The sequence below is a fragment of the Phyllostomus hastatus genome, unplaced genomic scaffold (genome assembly GCF_019186645.2).
Source record: "Phyllostomus hastatus isolate PE091 unplaced genomic scaffold, TTU_PhHast_1.1 phas_scaffold_39, whole genome shotgun sequence".
In the NCBI taxonomy this organism is placed as follows: Eukaryota; Metazoa; Chordata; class Mammalia; order Chiroptera; family Phyllostomidae; genus Phyllostomus; species Phyllostomus hastatus.
In genome coordinates this window covers 27,689,054-27,710,012 of record NW_025334028.1, presented here as the reverse complement: position 1 = coordinate 27,710,012, position 20,959 = coordinate 27,689,054, and the positions used below count along the sequence as shown (strand labels likewise).

Sequence of the window (20,959 nt, the reverse complement as noted above, 5' to 3'; positions counted from 1 at the left end):
CAGTTTTTAACACAAGTCTCAGAAATAAGCCATTTTTAAGGTCCTAAAACCAAGAAATGCAAGTCAAAACGAATTTTTTAAACTTAAAAAAGATGTTCCCTAAATCTTAAGAATTATATATAAACTTACAAAAGTTACAACCTTAGTGAATCAAGTATCACTGAGGTACCCAGACTGCCATACTCAAAACAAAAAAAGGAAATATCTCAAAATCAGTAAATGTAAGTCAAGGAAATCACCTCCCAAAATAAACAGAACTTGAAAATATCTCTAAACACATGAAAAAAGCAGTTTAGAAATCACCAGTTAAAAACATGGAAAAGTCCACTTGAAGAGACACTCAAGAGTGTCTCTTCATAGAGTGGACACTCTATGAAGTAATACGACCTGAGGTCCCCGGGTCTCATGGCCTTCTGACCCCTGACCAGCTGGAGGGCTGCCCATTCATAGTGCTGTCAGGTACTTTGTAGAAACAGGAGTTTTTATTGTCCCCTCCCTTTTTTGCTGTTTGCTCTCAGTGGAGCGCCCTAGTCTTAGGACATCAAATGCACACATTCCAAGAGGCCAAGGCTGTTAATGTGTCTTTCATGTTTACAGAGGCAGTATTTTCAAACTGCTGTTTGCACATCTGCCCAACATTTATTCACTGAAGTGACCAACGACCCATTTATTAGTCAACAGCTATTAAGTGGGATAGGATACACAATGTTGACATAAGCATTTTTTTTCTCTTACAAAATAAATGCCCTTAAAAATGCACAAAAGTACTTTTTCCTATTATCTTGCCGGCAGTTTGCAGTGAAATTCAATAAATATGCATTGAACATTTGTTATATCTAATGTATTCTACTAGACAGTATGGGCAAAATAGTCACAGAGGATATGAAAAATTAATTATGAAACTATAATATATTGGCCAAAACTTAACAAGAGCTGTGATAGAGAGGTGAGATCAGGGGTAGGGGTAGGGGCAGATAATAACTGACTACAGGTTAGGAAATGTAATCTGAGCAATACCTCAGAGGTAAGAGGCAGAGACACTAGGAAGGGAGACAAAGCCTTTGACAATGGAAGCAAAATAAAGGGGAAGGACAATGAAGCAGGTTCCCAGTGAGGGCCAATATTCTAGTTAAGCTGTGATGTGAAGTGCTTATAACAGCAGATGAGATCAAAAGACAGGCTAGAAAGATTATGAAGGGCACAAAGAAACTGATAGGTGCTCACGAATTTCTGTTTTTCTCTTCTTTAAAATAGAATGTCTGTCTGTCTGTATCCCTGTCTGTCCCTCCATGCATGGGGAATGAGTTAGCAATGGAAACTGCATTCCTTATTTGACCTGGCAGATGTGGGTAGCCAAGTGACTAAATTCTGGTCAGTTGTGTGTGAACAGAAGCTACTGGGTGGGACATTTGCAAGGCTATTTAAAAAGGTCCCGACTAGGATGCTTCCTTTGTCCTCTTGCCTGGAATAGATAAATCACGGTGAACTAAAGAAGCCACTCTGTGACCCTAAGGTAATATTAAGAATGAAAAAAGGGCAGAGCAAGAAATCACAATATTAACCCCAAATAGCAATCCTAGCAATGTGGGACACTGTTTGTGTCACTGTTACTTGCAGCCAAATACAATTCCTAACAGACTATCCTTGGGGAATAAGTTACACAGGGCTGCGGAACCTGAACTTAATGTGTATTCTTTATTAAGCCAGCAAATGTTTATTCTGAATACACTCTTAACATAGAAATGTTATGAGCAGATCCAAGTGCAGAAATATAACTCATATAATTTTTTATACTTATAATGCCACAAAATTATAGAAGTATCTAAAAATCTTCATTTCTATAGCTATAGAATTAGATTAGAAAATACATGTATATTCATATTGAGACTAGAGAAAAATGATTCCTGACTTCTGTATAAACTGGCCCACCTTTGATAACCTGCCATATTTTGCTGTGTATAATGCATACCCATGTTTTTGGCCCAAACTTTCAAAAAAAATCTTTCATTTTAATTTTTAAAACTCAATTATTTATTTATTTATTTTTAGAAACAAGACTGATTATCATATTCCAGGGTATTACTTGGCATAAGGATATTGTTATTGCTTTCTAGAGTTATACTTTTAACACAAAAGCATAAATAAAAGAATTAAAAACATGTATTTAGATACAGAATTAGTACTTACCCATGTATAATGCACATCCTTATTTTTCCCTCAAAAATTTGGGCAAAAAAGTGAGCATTATACACAGCAAAATATGGTACTCTGCTGTAACGTGAGCTCTCGGTAGCTAGCCAGCACACACCAACCTTGCAACCTGCTGGAGTAGCAAGCCATGGAAAAGAAAAGAGTAAGTGCTCCCTTCTAGTGGTCTGTTTTCGAGTGTTCTAAAAACATCAAAAACAGATTTGGAGGAAATAACGTTGTTTGCTACAAGTTAATCAGAAAATGCAGCATTGCTTCTCCGACCAGCACACAGGCCAGAGACAAGAATTTGGGGCCGTGTCTGACGGTCCCCTGTCATCCCTATGTGATTTAGCAGCTCAGTAATTAAAGTCAGGCAAGGACCACAGCTAGTCAACAAATGGCAGATTTTCTTACCCCCAAACTGAATGCCAGAATTAAACCAAAAGAGGCAAATCAGACTTGAAATTTACTAACATTCCTCCAGGATAATCTCCAAAGTGCCTTTAATATAACCTCTAAATTGTTACTTTAACCAGAAGAAGAAACAAGTCTCAACTGGCAAAGCAAACAGTGCTCCTTGATGTCACATGCCCAAGCCTCTTCTGTTTGCAATCTAATAAAATTTTACTCCTAAAAATTCTTCCTAATGGATATAACTGGGGTTCTGGGAGTTGGACGTTTTCTCATACTGATGTAAGTGGTGAGTCATCAAATAAGTTAGTGGACAATTAGATACACATCAGATATATACAATACTTTTCTTATAAATTAACCACACTGGGAGGCAAGTGACAATATTTGAAAACATATGAACACATTGAGATGCCCAGGCAGATCATGGCTCGGGAGTGACCATGGGAAAGCCCACTCAACCTCAGGTGTGGTTAGTAACTTGAGAAGGGTTTTCTTAATGTGAATAAGATTGTCCTTAGAGTCCTAAGAGTCATTTGTAATTGTTGCAATCTACATCATGTTGCTATTCATACGTGGCACCACTAAAAGCAGAACAAAGGAGCTTGTCCTCCAGGGCATGTAATTTAGAAACAAAAGTGACATAGAAGTATGCAAGGGCTGGGCAGAAGAATGAATGGCCACAACAGTGGGAGATTTCAGAGAGGTCTCCTTACATCTAACATGTTTCAGAAAACTCAGATATGGACAAATGCATTTGAGGCAAACGGGAACATACAATGGGGAATATCTATTTCAAGGAGCAGCTGACCTTGGAAGAGAGAAAGTTGCTAAATGAAGCATGAAACAACTCCTTGCTGGATTAACAGGATCTGGGCGGAATGGAGGCAGAATTTATAGGGCTCCCCTGGAAAGGGCCTCAAGCCATCCCAGATCGTAGGTACACGAAATTCCAGAGAAAAGGATCCTACAGATTCCCGGATCTCCAGATGGAAACAACTCTCCAGCTTTCCTAACATCCTGTATTCTAGTGCTGATTATCCTATTTTCAAATCTAAATTCCTGCAGCAGTATAAACTGAAATACAAGTGCCTCTGATTGTTATTGCTATAAAACTATCCATTAAATGCTCTCATGAATACATAACTCAAAACCATTTTATATGACTGATTAAATTTATCTTCACAGTATCAGTTAAAGCAGGAGACCAGCATTTTCCTCATTTTACCTGCAGACCAGTGAAGACACAGAAGGTTAAGTGACTTGCTGATTTCAGTAAAAATTGCTTAGCCCAGTTCCACAGACAACCAGCTAGCTCAGATCAAGGCCGGGAAGCCCAGCAATGTGAGTAGCTCGGAAGGGAGAGTGAGATTATAGTAAAACACTAGGCAGGAAAGGATGAGACTGGTAGAGAATGTCAGTGGTAATTAAAGGCATAATGGTATTAAAGCTACATTTCCAGGAAGGAAAAGTTGCAGGTAAGGACACAATCTACAATTTAAGGAAATTAGAATAACTGCCAAAATATTTCAACATGAAAAAATCTCTTTCTCCCTTGCTTGTTTTGTACCAAATCAAAAATAAAGTATATAATTGCTCTCTCTTCTGAAGTGTTGTTATATATATAATTTTTTTGCTGTCACATTTTATTTAACATTATTTTATTAGGAACTTAAACTATTTTTGAACTATAGTCAAATATTAAGTCAACCAATTGATTTTTAGGTCATGAAGACAAAATAAATGAGGGTTTCTGGTCCATATACCATAATATTGTCTTCCAAGAGCAGTCTGACAATGACTTGTTTTATTTTTCTACTAGGGAACATCCAAATCAGATACATTCCAACTCTCACTGTTTAACTTTTAAGCCCAGAGAAAATGAGTGCCTGTATCTGCATCTCTGTATCTCAAAGCAACTTTTATTGGGTTGCCCCCAAAGTTTGTTTTTTTCTGTAAGATGGCTCTAGTAGCACTTGGTTATCTTTAACTTCATTCAAAACAATTTTGCTAGATTGTATTGTGACAGCTGTCATATCAGCGTGGATTTAAAAAAAATCAAAATTAGTAAATTTTGTGTATTCATTTTAATATTGAAGGAAAAATACACAACATTTTCGGCATATCATGCTTTATTATTTCAAGACAAGTAAAAACACAACTGAAACACAAAGAAAAGATTTGTGCAGTGTATAGAGAAGGTGCTGTGACTGATCAAATGTGTCAAAAGTGGTTTGTGAAGTTTCATGCTGGAGATTTCTCACTGGACAATGCTCTATGGCTGGGCAGAACAGTTGAAGTTGATAGCGATCAAATCGAGACATTAATTGAGAACAATCAATGTTATACCATGCAGGAGATAGAGGACATATTCAAAATATCCAAATCATTAAACTTATTGGTGAAAATGAAAAATGTCTCTTTTATTTTATGGAAGAATCTATAAGCACTTTTTGGCCACCTCAATATTTATCATAATTAAGCACTATTCCTTTCTACTGAAAAATCTTCTTCTGAAGTGTTGTCATTTTCAATTTCCTTGGAAATTTAATTTTTCTTTCTGTTTCCATTGCGATATGAGTGGAATTTGTATTCATGCCAAATGAGGCTTTAAGAACAGAACAGAAAAGAAAATGTTACTACTTATTTGGAAGTGTGAAGTAGGTTTTTGTTTGTTTTAAGTTGGGTAACAGTAGCAAGGTGCACACTCGGCACCCACATCTTTGTTTCTAAATACTATTCCACAGAGAAAGAAATCAGGACTGGGGCAAGGAGGCTAAAATATTTTGCTGTGATAAAAAGCAAGAATGCATTCAAACAATAATGAAAATGAGCCAAAAGGTCATAGGAGCTGGCTTGGAGGTGTTCCCACTGGCCAATTTGGGATAATTTGAGAACCAAGAAATATATTCATAAGACTTAAATTAAAAAAAAGAATCCATTGGCACAAAGTGATTCCAAAAGAAGAGAGCATAGCTCCTCTTCCCAGAAGGACATCAGTGAACATGTAAAGAAATGATATAATTTCAGTGACAGTTTTACAACTGTCACTGAAATAATTAATTGATCAAAAATTATTTATAAGGGGTTAAAAATTTCACTGGTTTTAAGTTTATTGGAGAAAAGGATGCTCAGTTTCAATGTATCACCTCACAGATTACTTACTAATAATAAAAAGAAGTCGCCTTTTAGTGGAAAAATATTGTGGACAGAACTTGAATCATGTGGTCAAACTTATCACCAGTAACAGAACAGACTGGCATTACATGCAATGGGGGTATCATAACATATGATCACCTATGTAATATGCTTTAAAAAAAGGAATCACCTGAATCTAACGATGATGAAGCCATAGACAAATTTAGATTGTGAAACATTCTACCTGTGACTCTTCAAAAATGTCATTGTCCAGAAGAAAAAAGTAGAACTGTTTTACACTAAAGGAGACCAAAGAGGAATGTCAAGTAAATGCAACATGAGATCTTTGATAGTCTCTCAATCAAGAGAAAAAAATCATGAAACTAATTATTGGGACAATTGGAAAAATTTAAACAAGGACTGTATGTTACATAATACTTGTATATCCACATTATCTTTCTTAAGTATGATAATGATACTGTGGCTTGTATGTAAATGTCCTTGTTCTCAGGGGTGCATGCTTAAGTATTCAGGCATGCAGTGCCATTACATCTGCAAGTCACTTTCAAATGGTTCAGATAGACAGACAGACAAATAGAAAGAAGGATAGAAAGCAAGCAGATGTGTAATATTTTAACAACTGTAGATAAAGAGTATAGGGGTATTCACTTATCCTATACCTGCAACTCTTCTGTGGATTTGGAAATTTTCTAATATAAAAATGAGAAAAATTTGTAAACACAAGAAGGATAGAATATATACCTTGGCAAAGATTACTGCTGGTGGGCTGTCCACTCCCCGGTGCACCCTGGACACGGAGTTAGGGGCAAAGGGGTTGGAGTGGGACTGCTGAGGCCCTGACTCTGCCTCGTCGGACATGTGTGGCTCGTGCAGGCCTCCCACCTTTGCTCTGCTCTAAAACTGAACCAGGTGAAGTTGCCAGTACAGCTATTTTTTTCTTAAAAAACAGTAAATCCACATAGTGCATACAGAGCTTACATATAGTTTTAATGAAAAGATTAAATTAAAAATCCCCCCAAAATCTATTTAAAACAGTACCTGTCTCATATTAAGACTTCAATAAAATGCCAGTTATAAAAAGATTCAGAAGAATGATGAGAGAAAAAGCCCCAGTATTTAACACACCATATTAAGAGCTGGGGTATAAAATTCAGTAAGATATCTCATCATCGAGTAGGTAAATGCAGTAAGGAGAGATAGAAGTAGACACAGATGTCCTAACAGGACATAGAAAGGATGCATATGAGAAGGTGATCAGGTATCTAGATTTAAGAGTCAAAAAAGGGCCCTGGCTGGTGTGGCTCAGTGGATTGAGTGCCAGCCTGCAAACCAAAGGGTCACCAGTTCAATTCCCAGTCAGGGCACATGCCTGAGTTGCAGGCCAGGTCCCCAGTAGCAGGGAGTAAGAGGCAATCACACATTGATGTTTCTCTCCCTTTCTTTCTCCCTCCCTTCCCCTCTCTCTGAAAATAAATATTTTTTTAAAAAAAAGAGTCACAAAAGGTATTAGGAAAAAAAGCAGTGCCAAAACTTTTTTTCTTAGAAAAGCAAATTTACAGCACATCTGGTTTCATAATGTAAGAATTTCTTAGGATATAGCCCTGGCTGGCGTAGCTCAGTGGGTTGAGCGTGGGCTGGGAACCAAAGTGTCCCAGGTTCAATTCCCAGCCAGGGTACATTCCTGGGTTGCAGGCCATAACCCCCAGCAACCGCACATTGATGTTTCTCTCTCTCTCTCTCTTTCTCTCTCTCTATCCCCCTCCCTTCCCTCCCCAAAAATAAATAAATAAATAAATAAATAAATAAATAAATAAATAAATAAAAGAAATATATTTGCATCTGACTAAATTGTATAAAAAAAGAATTTATTAGGATATAATAAAACACATTAAAGTATTCCTTTTAGTTAAAAATTATATTTGTTTTAGCTGAAGAGATGGTGCTCCAATTTTGAGCAACTTTACTGGGCAATCATCAAAAAAGGCAAGAAAAATTCTAATGTGACCATCATTACTTCTTTCAGTAACCAAAATCTCTATGTTTGAAAGAGTCACTGATACAGTGAATTGAGCCATATATTAACTATTTGAAAAATAGAATCATTTTATGACTGTGCATACACTTACATGATGTGAAGCAACTGTCAGTTTGGTATACCGTTTTTTAAAGAAAACATTAATTCATGAAGTGTTTTAAATTTATCTTACCAAGAACCTTAAATAAAAAACTAGAAAAAACCTAAATGTCCATCAGTACAGGATCAGTTAAATAAATGACAGCACGGTGGCCTTCTTGCTCCCACTATGGACCTCAGCAGGCCTACGCTACCATTGAAGGGCCTGGACCACAATCTTACCGCGCCATTCTCCTCCTCACCCTCGCTGACTCTTCTTCATGTTCACTTAGCTCATCACAGGAGACCAATGTCTCAGCATGGCATTCAGCACTGCATTTCATGATCTGAGTCCCGCCTTCCCCACCAGGCTCATCTCCAATCATGTCTACAAACACACCAACAAATGGAAGTTCTCAAAAATAACACTCTCTCTCTAATACCTCCATACATTTATATGGAATGTCATTCTTCCCCTTGTCTGCCAAACTAACACCTAGACAGGCTTCAATATTCGGCTTAAACAGTACCATCTCCAAGGGCTGCACTGGCCCTGCATTCTCAGTTTGGAAACCTCCCTCAGTGCTTTCAGAAGCCTCTGTGTACCCCTCTGTCATAAATTATTTATACATGTTTATATTCATATGTACATACACCATGCCTTGTATCACAGTTATTTTTCTTATCTAGTTCCCTCACTAGACTTTGAGCTCTCTAAGTACACAGTCCTTGCTCTGAAATTCTGAAATAGCGTACTGTCTCTTGACAAAGACAGATATGGCAGGTGTATGAGGTATTTAAAGAATATAGAAGAAGGAATTTCTCTGCAGAGAGGAATGAGTAGGGAAAATGTCAGGAAAGGCTTGCCAATGGAAATATGAGCTGAATCTTAAAGGGTGAGTGAAAATTTGCCATCTGGATGGGTGAAGGGCCTTTCATCAGAATGAGCAGAAGGGGGTGAAGCAGCAGAGGATCTAGAAATACAACAGCAGTCCCTGTGACTGGGTCCATATAGCACACAATAGTCCTTCAAAGATAAGGGAGTTGTCAGCCTGGACAGCTTCATAGTCTGAGAATCAAGATTCTAACCGTAACTGCGAACAGCCAATGGATTGTAAGCTATAGATGACACAATCAGATTACATTTCATATGTTTCAAGCATGTAAATTGATTTTTTGTAGAACTTTAGTCAAGATTAAGATCTATGATATGTAATAAGGCCATAAGATAGGCAGAAAAACTCATATTCATTTTCCCAATAAATTATCTTTTCTGTAAAGCACAATCTGCTTATTAAGATTGCATCTTCATCTTTTTTATCCCTTTTATAAAGAAGTATGTGTGTGGTCTTTCCACCTTCAAAAGCATACTGAACTGAACCAGACTAGGCATTGCTGAAGCTATTGCACTGGATATAAGGATGTGTAGGACACGGCCCCAGGTTCATGGAACTCTCAGTCTAGCAGAACAAATGTCACAGACCCACAGATAAGCATGCTGTGGAGCAGTGTGAGATAGGCTCCGTGTGAGTGTCCCAACTAAATGGGGAGAAAGGAGAGAAGACTTCCTACTGCTGACGAAAGGAAGGCAGGGGGGAGAAGGTGGAATTTCAGATGGGACTTGAGTCAGGGCTGATTTTTGGTATGTTCAGTTAAGAGAGAATACAAGCTTCAAAAAAAAAGTGGTCATTCATTCCTAACAATTATTCACTTTGGTGTTGAACCCAATCATGTATCAGCTTCTCAACTTCATAGTCACAGAGTACTTCCATGTACCACATCCAACCCTGAAGTCAGCATCTGCACGTTCTTTTCTGTTCTCTAGCTCACCCAGTAGCACACCGAAGTTGGAAGGTGGACAACACACCAGTTGTGGAGTGAGGGCTACACAACCATCATCACCACAGCTTAGTTCACAAGTGAGTGTGAACTAAGAGGAGCCAGTTACTAAACTAAATGCTCTGTAAGTATTCCCTCATTTGATCCTCATTAAAAAAAAAAAAAAGACCCTATGAGACAGGCCTCTTATCTACATCTTACCAAAAACAAAGTTATTGTCCAGAAAGGTAATGTACGTTTCTCAAAAACACAGTTCATGGTGGCAGCCAGGTCTCTTGGTCTCCCAAGTCCACACTGGCATCCCTGTGCTGATGCATGCCTCCCTCTCCTTTCTCCTTAGTGACCTTCTCTCTGTTCCCACCATTACTACTTAAGATAAAACCTAATTTTTCACCAGATTTACTGTAATAATCTCTAGCTCCAAGTTTCAAATGGCTCTTCTCTAAATTATCACTAAAAAAAACATTCAGAGATGGACCCTGGGAACTCAAAGGCCTACAGGCCCCAGGCATTTGCCTGGAAGACATGAGCCGCGTGATAAAATGAAGTATGTGTCCCTTCTTGATAGGGCAGCTGCTGAGCAACTCCAGCCCAACTCCTTGCTGTAATGCAGAACTACTGATTTTTCATAAAGCCTGACATCTACCCTGGCAATTGTTTCAAAAAATGTTAAAACACTCTGAGCAAAACCAAATCCACCTATATGCCAGATCTGACCCATTAGCCCCAGCTTATAAACTCTGACACATAAGTCTGATTTTATAATGTCCCTGCTTACTCTACAGCTCTGAGATAAAGGCTGGGCTACTCAATATGACACCAAAGGCCTTCCAGGTCAACCCATCCCTACTTCTCCCACAGTGCTCTCATCAGATGCCCTGCACACACATGCGCAATGCTGGATTAGAGGTCTTACATTCCCTGGAATGGGCCCCTCACTCTGTCTCCTGAAGCTTTAATGCATTTTTCTCTCTGGTCAGGGTGCTCTTCACTTGACTTATCCCTCAAGATTTAACTGGGTCACCAGCCTTTCATTCCTGGTCTGGGCCATACACACACATTCCCCCTCCCTGAGGTATGCTCTTGCAGTGTCCTATCTCAAAACACACCTGTACTGAAACACACCTCTCATCAGCTTTGTCATCATCTGTGGGCCTTCAACACTGACCATAAGCGACATGAATGCCCACAGCTTCATCTTACTGATGTGGTGTCTGTAGTGGATGGCCCAGGGTCACGCAGGTAACAGCACTCAAGATGTATCTGTTGAATGAATAAATCAACTGAACACCACTAAGAGTATGCAATCTTCCTTGATCCTCTCTAGTTGGAAGTGATTCTTCCTCTGAACAACCTGAACTCTTTAACTCTTTCCTACTTCAGAATACAGGAAGGAATGAGACAACCATCTTACCAAATCAGCTCCTTGCAAGCAAGAAGCCACATTTTACTAACCTTTGCATCTCTCCCAGCACCTGCCTTAACTCCTTGCCTCCAGTAAGCTCTCAAAAGTTTGTCAGATAAATCACAGTAACTCTAAAGGTAATTCGGCAATTCAATCCTAGTTCCTTCAGTTCCTTTTCCTTTGGTTAGGTAACCAAAACCATACTCCACTCTGAGGTTTGCAAATGGATACCAGAGAAGTGGAAAAGGAATGGTTCGAAAGCACAGACAGCTATCCAACCAAAGTTCACATTGTAGAAATGAACAATTTGAGAAATTTTTTACTTCCAATTTAATTATTTTCAAAAGATGGGCAGGGTAAACAAAATGTATTTAAAAATATGCTAAAACTATGGATGCTGCGATGGACCCTAGTAAACACTGTTCAGAGCTTATCTGTATTCTCTATAATGACCACACAGTAATAACAGAAAACATTTACCAAGAACTATTCTGCAAGAGGTAAGCAGAGGCAGCAACAATCTTGCAAAGGAGGTTTAAAGAACAGGAAATTGTGGCTCAGGAAAGTTAAATAAAATATCTAGTATCTCATGGTTGGTGACAGGAACAGGTCCTGTACCCAGATCTGTTGGTGACAAAGCCCACATTCCACTCTACGGCACTGTCTCCCTAACTCAGCCATAGCTCTGCTAGTTAATTCTGTAACTGTGTTACTATGAGATACCCATGGTTTCACTTTTTTTAAGTCTCCCTGAAGAAATCCCTTCACTTTTATTTCTAGCACTGTCAATTTTTATTTCCAACTGTTGTTATTAAAATCCTCTCTTTCCTCAATCAGGTGAAACTATGTTGTCTTCTTGGCCCCAGTTTCATTAAACAGAATTTGGAGTATTTCACCAAAATACACCAGATTTCACCAAATTTCACCAGAATTTTGAGTATTTCCACTGAAGTGTCTGTAGGGTGATTTGTCAAGTGACATTATTCACTTCCAGAAATACTTTAAATAAGGAACCCTTTAGGTAACAAAAGAATAGCATGAATACCGTTGGTGCTATTACAACATCTTATTTCTTTTATACAATAAAAATACTTCTTACCTGTATTTTTCCATGAAGAATTAATATGAATACAATTCCCTCAGGTTAATGATAGGCTGGTGTTAGTAATTTCATTTGGTGAACTTTGGTATTTTTATTTTTTATTTGCTTCCTTAAGTATTAAACATATAAACTGTCCTTTAGGTTAGAATGAAGGTCAATTTATTAGATTCACAAAAGAGGAAAAAGAATTATAAACTGAAAGGGAAAAGTTTAATGTAATAACTGAAATAAAATTAACTTAGCATAATTATGAACAAAAAAAAATCTCTGAGGAAAATCATTTCCCACCCCCAAAAGCAATTCAAAAAACCACAACTAAGGTTAAATTTTATTAATTTTGTGAAGTTATTATTTAGAAGTTATGCCTTTCAAGCACATATTAGCCAAAATTATTTCAAGAAATATATTCATCTAACCTTTGAGCTGGCACCTTATCCTGGCTATTCTCTGCCTTAAGACGTAGAAAGCTGCAAAACAAATGTCCAAAAAAAGAAATTCCAGATCTTTTCTCTGTAAGGAGGCGGGACTTGGGTATTTATCAACTTGTTACATTCCCGGAGACTTACACATATTCAACTTTCAGTGTTTTTCTGAAACAAAAAAAAATTCTAGGACATGTTTAAAATAGAATATTTTAGTCACCATTTTGTCATTAGAAAACATTTTGTAACAAAAATATTAACCAATAATTGAGTTGTGCTATTCTTTCATAGTCCAAATTCTAAGTTAAAATATTGCAGACCTTCTGTAACACTGTACCTTCTAGTCCAATTTTTCATTTTCAGAATATTAATTTTTGGTTCCAAGAGACAGTATCCTTTTATTTAAATGGGTATTGGACAAAGTATCTGAAAAAAATTAAAACTTTTGGTCAATAAGTAACCAGTGCTGATAGCTTTTAAATTGATATATCTTTACTTACCTGTTTCTTACATACTGTATGTTCCCTTTTCTCTTCAACTTTGGGGAAAGAAATAATAAGGTTTTTTTTCCTTTCCTTCCACAGCATTTTCTTCTTGCATGGCTGCTTTGGTTGTCAATAGCAACAAGAATTACCCTGAAAGCTCAGCCACTTCAATTGAAGATACATAAACAACCCAGTTTAATGAAAGTAAAAGGAAGAAATGTGACAGACGAATAATAATGGTCAGGGTTTGACCACAGCCTAGAGATCCTAGAGGTAAGGGAAAAGATGACTTTATTACTTCTCTTTGGGATTGACATCTTCTGTCTTTAAAGCATAAAATACTCACTTCAACTTTTTATTTTTGCATTTATTTATGTAATTTAAAATTAGGTGGATGGAGCCTTCTTTCAGGTAATAACCAGAAGAAAAAATTCTAAGTATAATTTGATTCAAATAAAGTAGTAATTTAATTATCAATCTAGAATGGTTGTTCTGTATTTTTAAAGGCACACACTACATTTACTTGTGAGAATTTTTTCACGTTGGTTAGGTTGTAAGAAATTAATGTTTTTCTTTGTACTATTGTTGTTAACTTCAAAAGAGTTCACCATACACTGATGTTGATACATTTCTTAAATGAGAATAATGAAACATATCAGGTACAATCTAAGCAAAAAGCTGAAAGTAAATCAAAACATAAACTAAAAATTAGATTCTAGATCATATGTTAAAGAAAACTATTTGTAACAATGGTTATATATGAGAAAGTAAAAATATAAAAGGATACCGTTTCTTTAACACTCTTTAATTGCCAATTTTGAATAATCTAATTTATCAAGAAAATATATTAAATGACTTTAAACAAAGATAAAACAACTCAATAAAGAATAGCAAACATCATTATTTTCTAACTAGCTATATTAGTACCAAGCAGCCAAACAGTTCTGTATAGTTTTTTCACTTTGTAGTATCTTAAAGTTGCATCACATTTCTCCTACTTAACGTAAGTCAGCCTTGACACACATTGATTTAGTGAGTTTTATGCTATCAATATGTATATGCATTGGTAAGACTTTCAGCATGACGTTTTAACCAATGTTCCATATTTTAGCATTTGCATCTTAAAACTATACAAAACTGCGTTTTAAATCAAAGGAAAGTTAAACCTGGAATAGATTATTTCCAGGAAGTTTCTGGGGTCTATTTTCTATTGACACATAAGGAAATATTCATAGGCAACCATCACCATGATTTTTGTGAAAGTTGCCAAAAATAAATGCCCTTCATATATTTTTGTGGTTTAAACTCCACTGTGAGAAGCACTAAAATAGGATTCATTAGTAGCACCTAATATAGAAGATTCTGCCCCATGTTCTTCTAAGAATGTTTCTCCGCCGCTAGTGTACAACGGCCATGGCAGTAAATACACACAACGTTACTGTGTAGCCCGCTCAGTCACAGTTTACAAACCTAGACCCCTCCCCTGCCACTGGCCCAGGGCCGCTGCTCACATTCATCAGAGGCCTCGCAGTGACACGCGCACGTCACTGAGGGTTCTCCGCGAGATTAGGCACAGTTAAAGATAATAAGCACTCTGATGATTTCATGAAATCGGGACTAATATAAACCAGAGAATCAAAATTATTCAGGGATCACTCCTCCTTGCCTGCTACACATAGGTTTACAGATTTGGAGTCAAGCGTGGGCTTTCGACAGTGTTAAAGAAAATAAGGGATAAGAAACGCTAAGGAATTGAGACCACTTGTGATCCAAATGTATGCCTATCCATTGGTGTATAGTTTAATTCACTGTAAAGGACTCTAAAGATGCCGCAACGTTAGGTCTATCACAACCTGTGAAAAGGAAATAATAAAGTGCTTCAGGCTGAGGTAACGGATGCAGTTACCGCGTGACTCAGCCTGGAGTCACACAGCTCTTAAGCACAGGGCATAATACGACACATGCGCCTCCTTCCAGGTGACCAATGTCAGGTGTGTGTGCAGAGGGAAAGGTCCACCCTGACACTCTGTATCTACCTCTCATTGTCAAAAAAGTTAGTACCGGCCCAGCAAACACTATTCATAGACAACTGTTCAGCTCTGTACATTTGTAACACCAACAGACAAGACAACAGGTCCCACAGAGAGCATCTGGAATAGGAATGTGGATGGCCCCAACTTCTAACCCACTACTCTGCACAGTAAGTATTAAAGCTGTAGAATTCATCAGACTTTAACAAAGATTAGAGAACAGAACATTTGGCAAATCTACAAAGTATTTCTTTGTAAATTTATGTTCTCTTCTCTCAATTTTATTGTTTCAAAAACAATTCTGCCTTATTTAGGAAATTAAACTATACATGAAAATGTCTTAATTCTTGGCCATACATAGACACCAAGATACAATAAATCTTTTAATTCATCAATGATTTTAAAATTCAATCCAAGGGACAAAGGACCTTGAACCATTACCCAGTAGAAACTATTACCAGGTGTATATGATAGAAAATCAATCATAAACATGCACATACATTCAAAAAATACAACTAAGCATGAGTTGCAATTTGTGTTTTTCTATTATTTGCTATTTGTTGAAATACAAGCATATGGCAGATAATTACCAAGTACCTACAAAATCTTAACACTGAAGTAATGTAGAAGGTACTGGGCTTTAAAACAATATTTTGAGTGGCAGGAAGCTTATATTTGAAAAGTCTATCCATGAAGTTTTTTGTAAATTTAGCAACATACACTTTTGACCATTTAGGGACCTTACATAGAAACTGATTTTGAGAACTCTGATTTATGAAAATAAGGCTAATGATTTTGAAAAACAACATTGTTTTTGGCAAAATAACCCTAAATCCAGAAATTCCTAATTGTTTCTTCCTTTGCATACATTAGCACAAATTTAAACTGTGATAACATATTTCCTAAAATTTCAGAATAAGACAATAATATCTACAAAAGGCAACCCTAACCTTGTGATCTGATGTTACAATAGCAAAACAATGTTTTGAAGAATTTATATCCTTAATCTATGGTAGTGATTTTCAATTTTTTTCATCTCATGGCACACATAAACTAATTACTAAAATTCTGTGGCAAATCAAAAAATATGTTATATTTTTTGCTGATCTGTCAAAAATAGGTATAATTTTGACTCATTCACACCAGATAACTGTTGTTGTGTTGGCTGCTGTCATTCTCTTATTTGACAATCTAAGGAAAAAGAGGTCAGTGCCCCTGACTAAATTGTCAGGTATTGCATGTTCTAAACATTCTTGCAGCTTACCAATTGAAAATCACTGGTTTTAAAGAATGTTTAAAGAGGTACTGACCGAATGAGGTGTACAGCTTTAAAATTTAGTTGACTCACAACCTGGCTGGCGTAGCTCAGTGGATTGAGTGCAGGCTGCGAACCAGGCATCACGGGTTTGATTCCCAGTCAGGGCACATGCCTGGGTTGCAGGCCACGGCCCCCAGAAACTGCACATTGATGTTTCTCTTTCTCTCTCTCTCTCTCCCCCCGCCCTTCCCTTCCCTCTCAAAAAATAAATAAATAAAAATCTAAAAAACAATAAAATAAATAAAATTTAGTTGACTCTAGATTATCCACATGCCAATCACCTAGTAGCAAACCCTTAATCTCAAACTGGCTCTCCCCTGGCATCTAGTACCTACCAAGGCTGTCTCCTGCTTTTAGGTAATGTATGGCAGGAAATGAGGACTTCTAATAAAATACAACTAGGGAAAAACTGTTTCTTCCCACAATCTACCACCATATTTTAAAGCTAAAAAATTGTTTTGATTATTTGTATTTTTTCTTTCATGAGAGTTAAGAGTAACAAGTTAACAGTGTTTAATCAGACTAAGTTAAATCTAAAATTCTTGAGAGAATCTAAGAATATGGAATGAATATATAGATATCTGACACTATTTTACCACACATATTAATACATAACACTTTATCACATCTAGCTTTTAATATACTCCTGTATGCTTGCTTTATTAGAAATTTTATTATGAATTCTATTATGGCCATAATTTTCCCTTTAATTATGCACTAATAGGAATTAAGTGATAAAATCAGAAAACTTTAAATCAAACTTTAGTGTACTAAAATCGAAAATTTCTTTACATTTAATATTACTTAACAAAACTCTATGTCTTGTAACACAACAATTTTTTAGTAAATATGTGTACATTTTGCAAGTTATTTGCCCTGGTAGATACCAAGGTGCACTGTCAATCATACTAGGCCTATGGTATCAGTATTTTTCTGTGGCTGTAGTCAGTGATTAATATCAGCTTGAAATTTTTTCAAGCCAAATTATCTTGTCTACATCTTTGAGAACTGATCATTTATTTGTTCCCATGAAGAAGTGAAAGACCTGAGCTCTGCCAATGTACAATCCTCGTTTCCCCTTCAGGTTGATAAGGGGTGAGCACTCTTGGACAGGTCAGACTCTTGGGTGGTGCTGAGCTCCTAGAGCATGTGTGCATCAGCGGTTCAGGTTCCAGTGTCGCTGGGGCTTCAGGAGTGGATGGAATCAGCCCCTCCTTGCAACACAGTGAAGAGGAGTTAAGTTTGGGTTTGGAAGGGGACAAGATGAGAACTTACCACAGGCTCTGCGTTGGGTCTATTCATGCATAAGTGGTTTATTTAGAGCAGCCCTCCATGAGACCCAGGTGAACTAGGATAGCAACTAAGGGTCAGGTTGGCTCCTCTGCATGCCTATGACAATCAGGAGCTTTGGGGAAATGAGCACTGGTCAAGACTTTGTTTCTCCTGGGCTTACTCGGCTTTAGTCCATGTAACAGCACATGTGGGATAAATTATGTGTGAAAGCAGTGCTTGTGCCTCACCTCTTACCCCAAGTCATAATTTCAATGGAAATAGGAACATAGCAAAATGGCAATGAGCTAACATATAGATATCCAATGAATATGAAAATAATAAATCATACAAAACTATATGAAAATTTTCCCATTGATTTCTTTGCAGAGCCTCATACTGGATCCTAGGAGACACCTATCTGCACTCCATTCACAATGCATCTATATACCAACTCCATCAATTGACTGATTAGGCAAGATCTTCAAAATATGGACTAAAAAGCAAAAATATATGGACTGGTCTTTAATTAATAATACAACAGATTCAAGAGTTAGAGATCTTAACTTGAAACTGTCTTATCTAACCTGGAAAGCTCCAAAAAGCCCTAAACAGTTTACCTATCACAGCTAGATATTCTGGGCTAGATCCACCTGAGGAATCAGAAAGCTAAGTGCATAGATAACACTTCTTAAACTGCATGCAGAATAGCCTTCCATAAACAGTACTTCTAGAGTAAGGGCCTCATGTAAGGCTGGGGGATCTCCTATGAAACAGCTTTACAAACCAATCCTGGCCTCATGGTAGAAATGTCACTATGCCCCTTCCACTCTGTCACTCACTCTCACTCTATGAAGGACCACATGAAAGTCTTCTTTCAAAACTAGATGTGGGAAAAGCCTTAATTCCTCCAAATAAATGCTTCTTTTTATCCCTACAAACAACATGAATTACATGAGCAATTACACATCTCTTTTTTCTTTGGCTACCAGAAGTGAAGAGCCAAATTACAAAACATATTGGGGGTCCTATGGCATATATACCTGTATTTTACAACCCTCTTCCTGACATTACCTTTTATTCTATGCTTTCTCTTTTTTTCCCTCTAGACCTTGTTAGTTCTATTTTTCTATTTCATTACATGCATTTCTGGTAGACACATTACATCCTTCCCCATGCAAGGTAGGAGGTAAACAAATTCAAACAAAGAAATCAATTCTATTTACCTCTCAAGGTACCTTCTAAGAAATCAAAAACAGAAAGTGACTGAACAGAGGGTTTCCACTTTGCAATATTATCAATGATTTAATCTCCATTAAGTTGCATATTTTATATAAAAATTATAAAAAATAAAATGAAGTGTCGCAGGTTCGATTCCCAGTCAGGGCACATGGCTGGGTTGCAGGCCTCAGCCTCCAGCAACTGCACATTGATGTTTCTCTCTCTCTCTCTTTCTCCCTCCCTTCCCTCTCTAAAACTAAATACATAAAATCTTTAAAAATAATAAAAAATTAAAAAATAATAAATAAAATGAGACCTCTTCAATTACTGTACTTACATAGAAATAAGATGTCTCTAGAAATCTCTCACATCTAAATGTATATACCAGTAATGATGAATCTGCAGAGATATTCAGTGCAGCATATTTCATAAAAACAAAACATTGAAAACCACCTAAATGTGCATAGAGGATTTTAATATTAATTATGGTATACTGTGCAGTCACTTCCAAGAATGAATTAGATTTACATGAACTGATTAGGACTGGTCTTCAAAGTGTAATATCATATAAAAAAAGTTACAGAACAGTTCTTACTTTGTGCTATTATTTTATGAACAAAGAAAATTTTGAAAATGCTTAGAAATTATTAGATGTAAAGCATTTCTGTAAAGATCAATAGGTAACAAGTCCTCAGGATCTGAAGTAGGTGTCAGAAAAATAGGGAAGTCAGAAAGACCCTCACTGCCTTCTCTCTCTCAACCTGAGTCTTTTTTTTTGTTACTTATGCATGCATTTCTTATTTTGTTTTAATTAGACAATTTAAGTAGGTAATTGGGGTAAGGATCAGAATAAGTAATGGGAAAGTATGCTCCTATAGTTTTAAAGTCACTTTTTAAATCCCATTTTGAACATTTTATTTATTTATTTTTTAGAGAGAGAGGAAGGGAGGGAGAAAAAGAGGGAGAGAAACACTGATTGGCTGCCTCTCCAATGGTCCTCCTGACCAGGGACCAAACACACAACCCAGGCATGTGACCTAACCCAGGAATCGAATCGGTGACCCCTTGACTGCGTGATGATGCCCAACCAACTGAGCCACACCAATTAGGTCTAAAGTCACTTTTTAAAAGTATTTTAGTACAAAAATATTTTACTATTTGCTGAAATCATTTTATCCTAACAGGTGTCCCAACAAAGCGTTATTTAGATAACAAAATTCTACATAATCCTCCCTAATAGGTCATGGGTCTAGTAGAAAAGCAAACACTATCTACATAGGCATAAAAATTATGGCTGGCCTATAAAGAAAATAAAATGTCAATGAATTAAGCAACTCATAAAAGACACTTTTGATGGGTGGGTTGGGATGGGAGTAAAAGATAGAAAATTGTACTGCAAAAACAATTTAAATAAAGTTTTAAAAAAAAGACATTCTTGAGTCTTTCTTAAATATAAGAGAAATTCTCATCCATAAAAAATACAAAACTGATATGTAAGAAGCCAAGTAGAAACCCTGACAAGTGGACAAACCTTGCCCCATCCTCCCAATGTGAGCCAGGTACCTCTGGCCCAAGAGGAAACAGGTGGAAAATGGGGGTAAGTGGTCCTTCACTAACTTGTCAGAGAGGGTTGAAGGAAAGAGCAGACTAGAGAATCCTTGAATTAGGCAACAGATTAGATTCTCGATAAAGGGTTGCCAGAGCCTTATGTCAGCATTGCAATCCAGTCTTTCCCATTACGTACATACTGCCGAGTAAGAAACCACTGGCCAACTAGTTAAAGTTACAAATGCATGCCGTTTGACCTCATAGAAAAACGTGATCCTGCAGAAATACTAGAACACACACAAAACAACATTTTAAGGTGTTCTAAGTTGCTTATTTTAGAATTTTAGTATTAATAAAAGATCACGATCAACATAAATGTCCATCAATAAGAAACTGGTTAAACAATTACAGTATAGCCATATAATGGGCTACTATGAATCCATAAAA

General features: G+C 36.9%; 1 protein-coding gene across 4 annotated transcripts in view; it reads right to left on the bottom strand.

The window, feature by feature from the left end:
* The window catches only part of NPNT (nephronectin), a 78,998-nt gene that overhangs the window by 46,719 nt on the left and 11,320 nt on the right, over positions 1 to 20,959 (bottom strand). For 2 of the 4 annotated variants that reach the window (XM_045820308.1, XM_045820311.1), the window contains exon 3: positions 12,636 to 12,686. The exons of the other annotated variants lie outside the window; for them this stretch is intronic. In XM_045820308.1, coding sequence (XP_045676264.1) covers positions 12,636 to 12,686 — 51 coding nt within the window. The remainder of the gene's footprint in view (positions 1 to 12,635; positions 12,687 to 20,959) is intronic. 4 annotated transcript variants of the gene reach the window in all.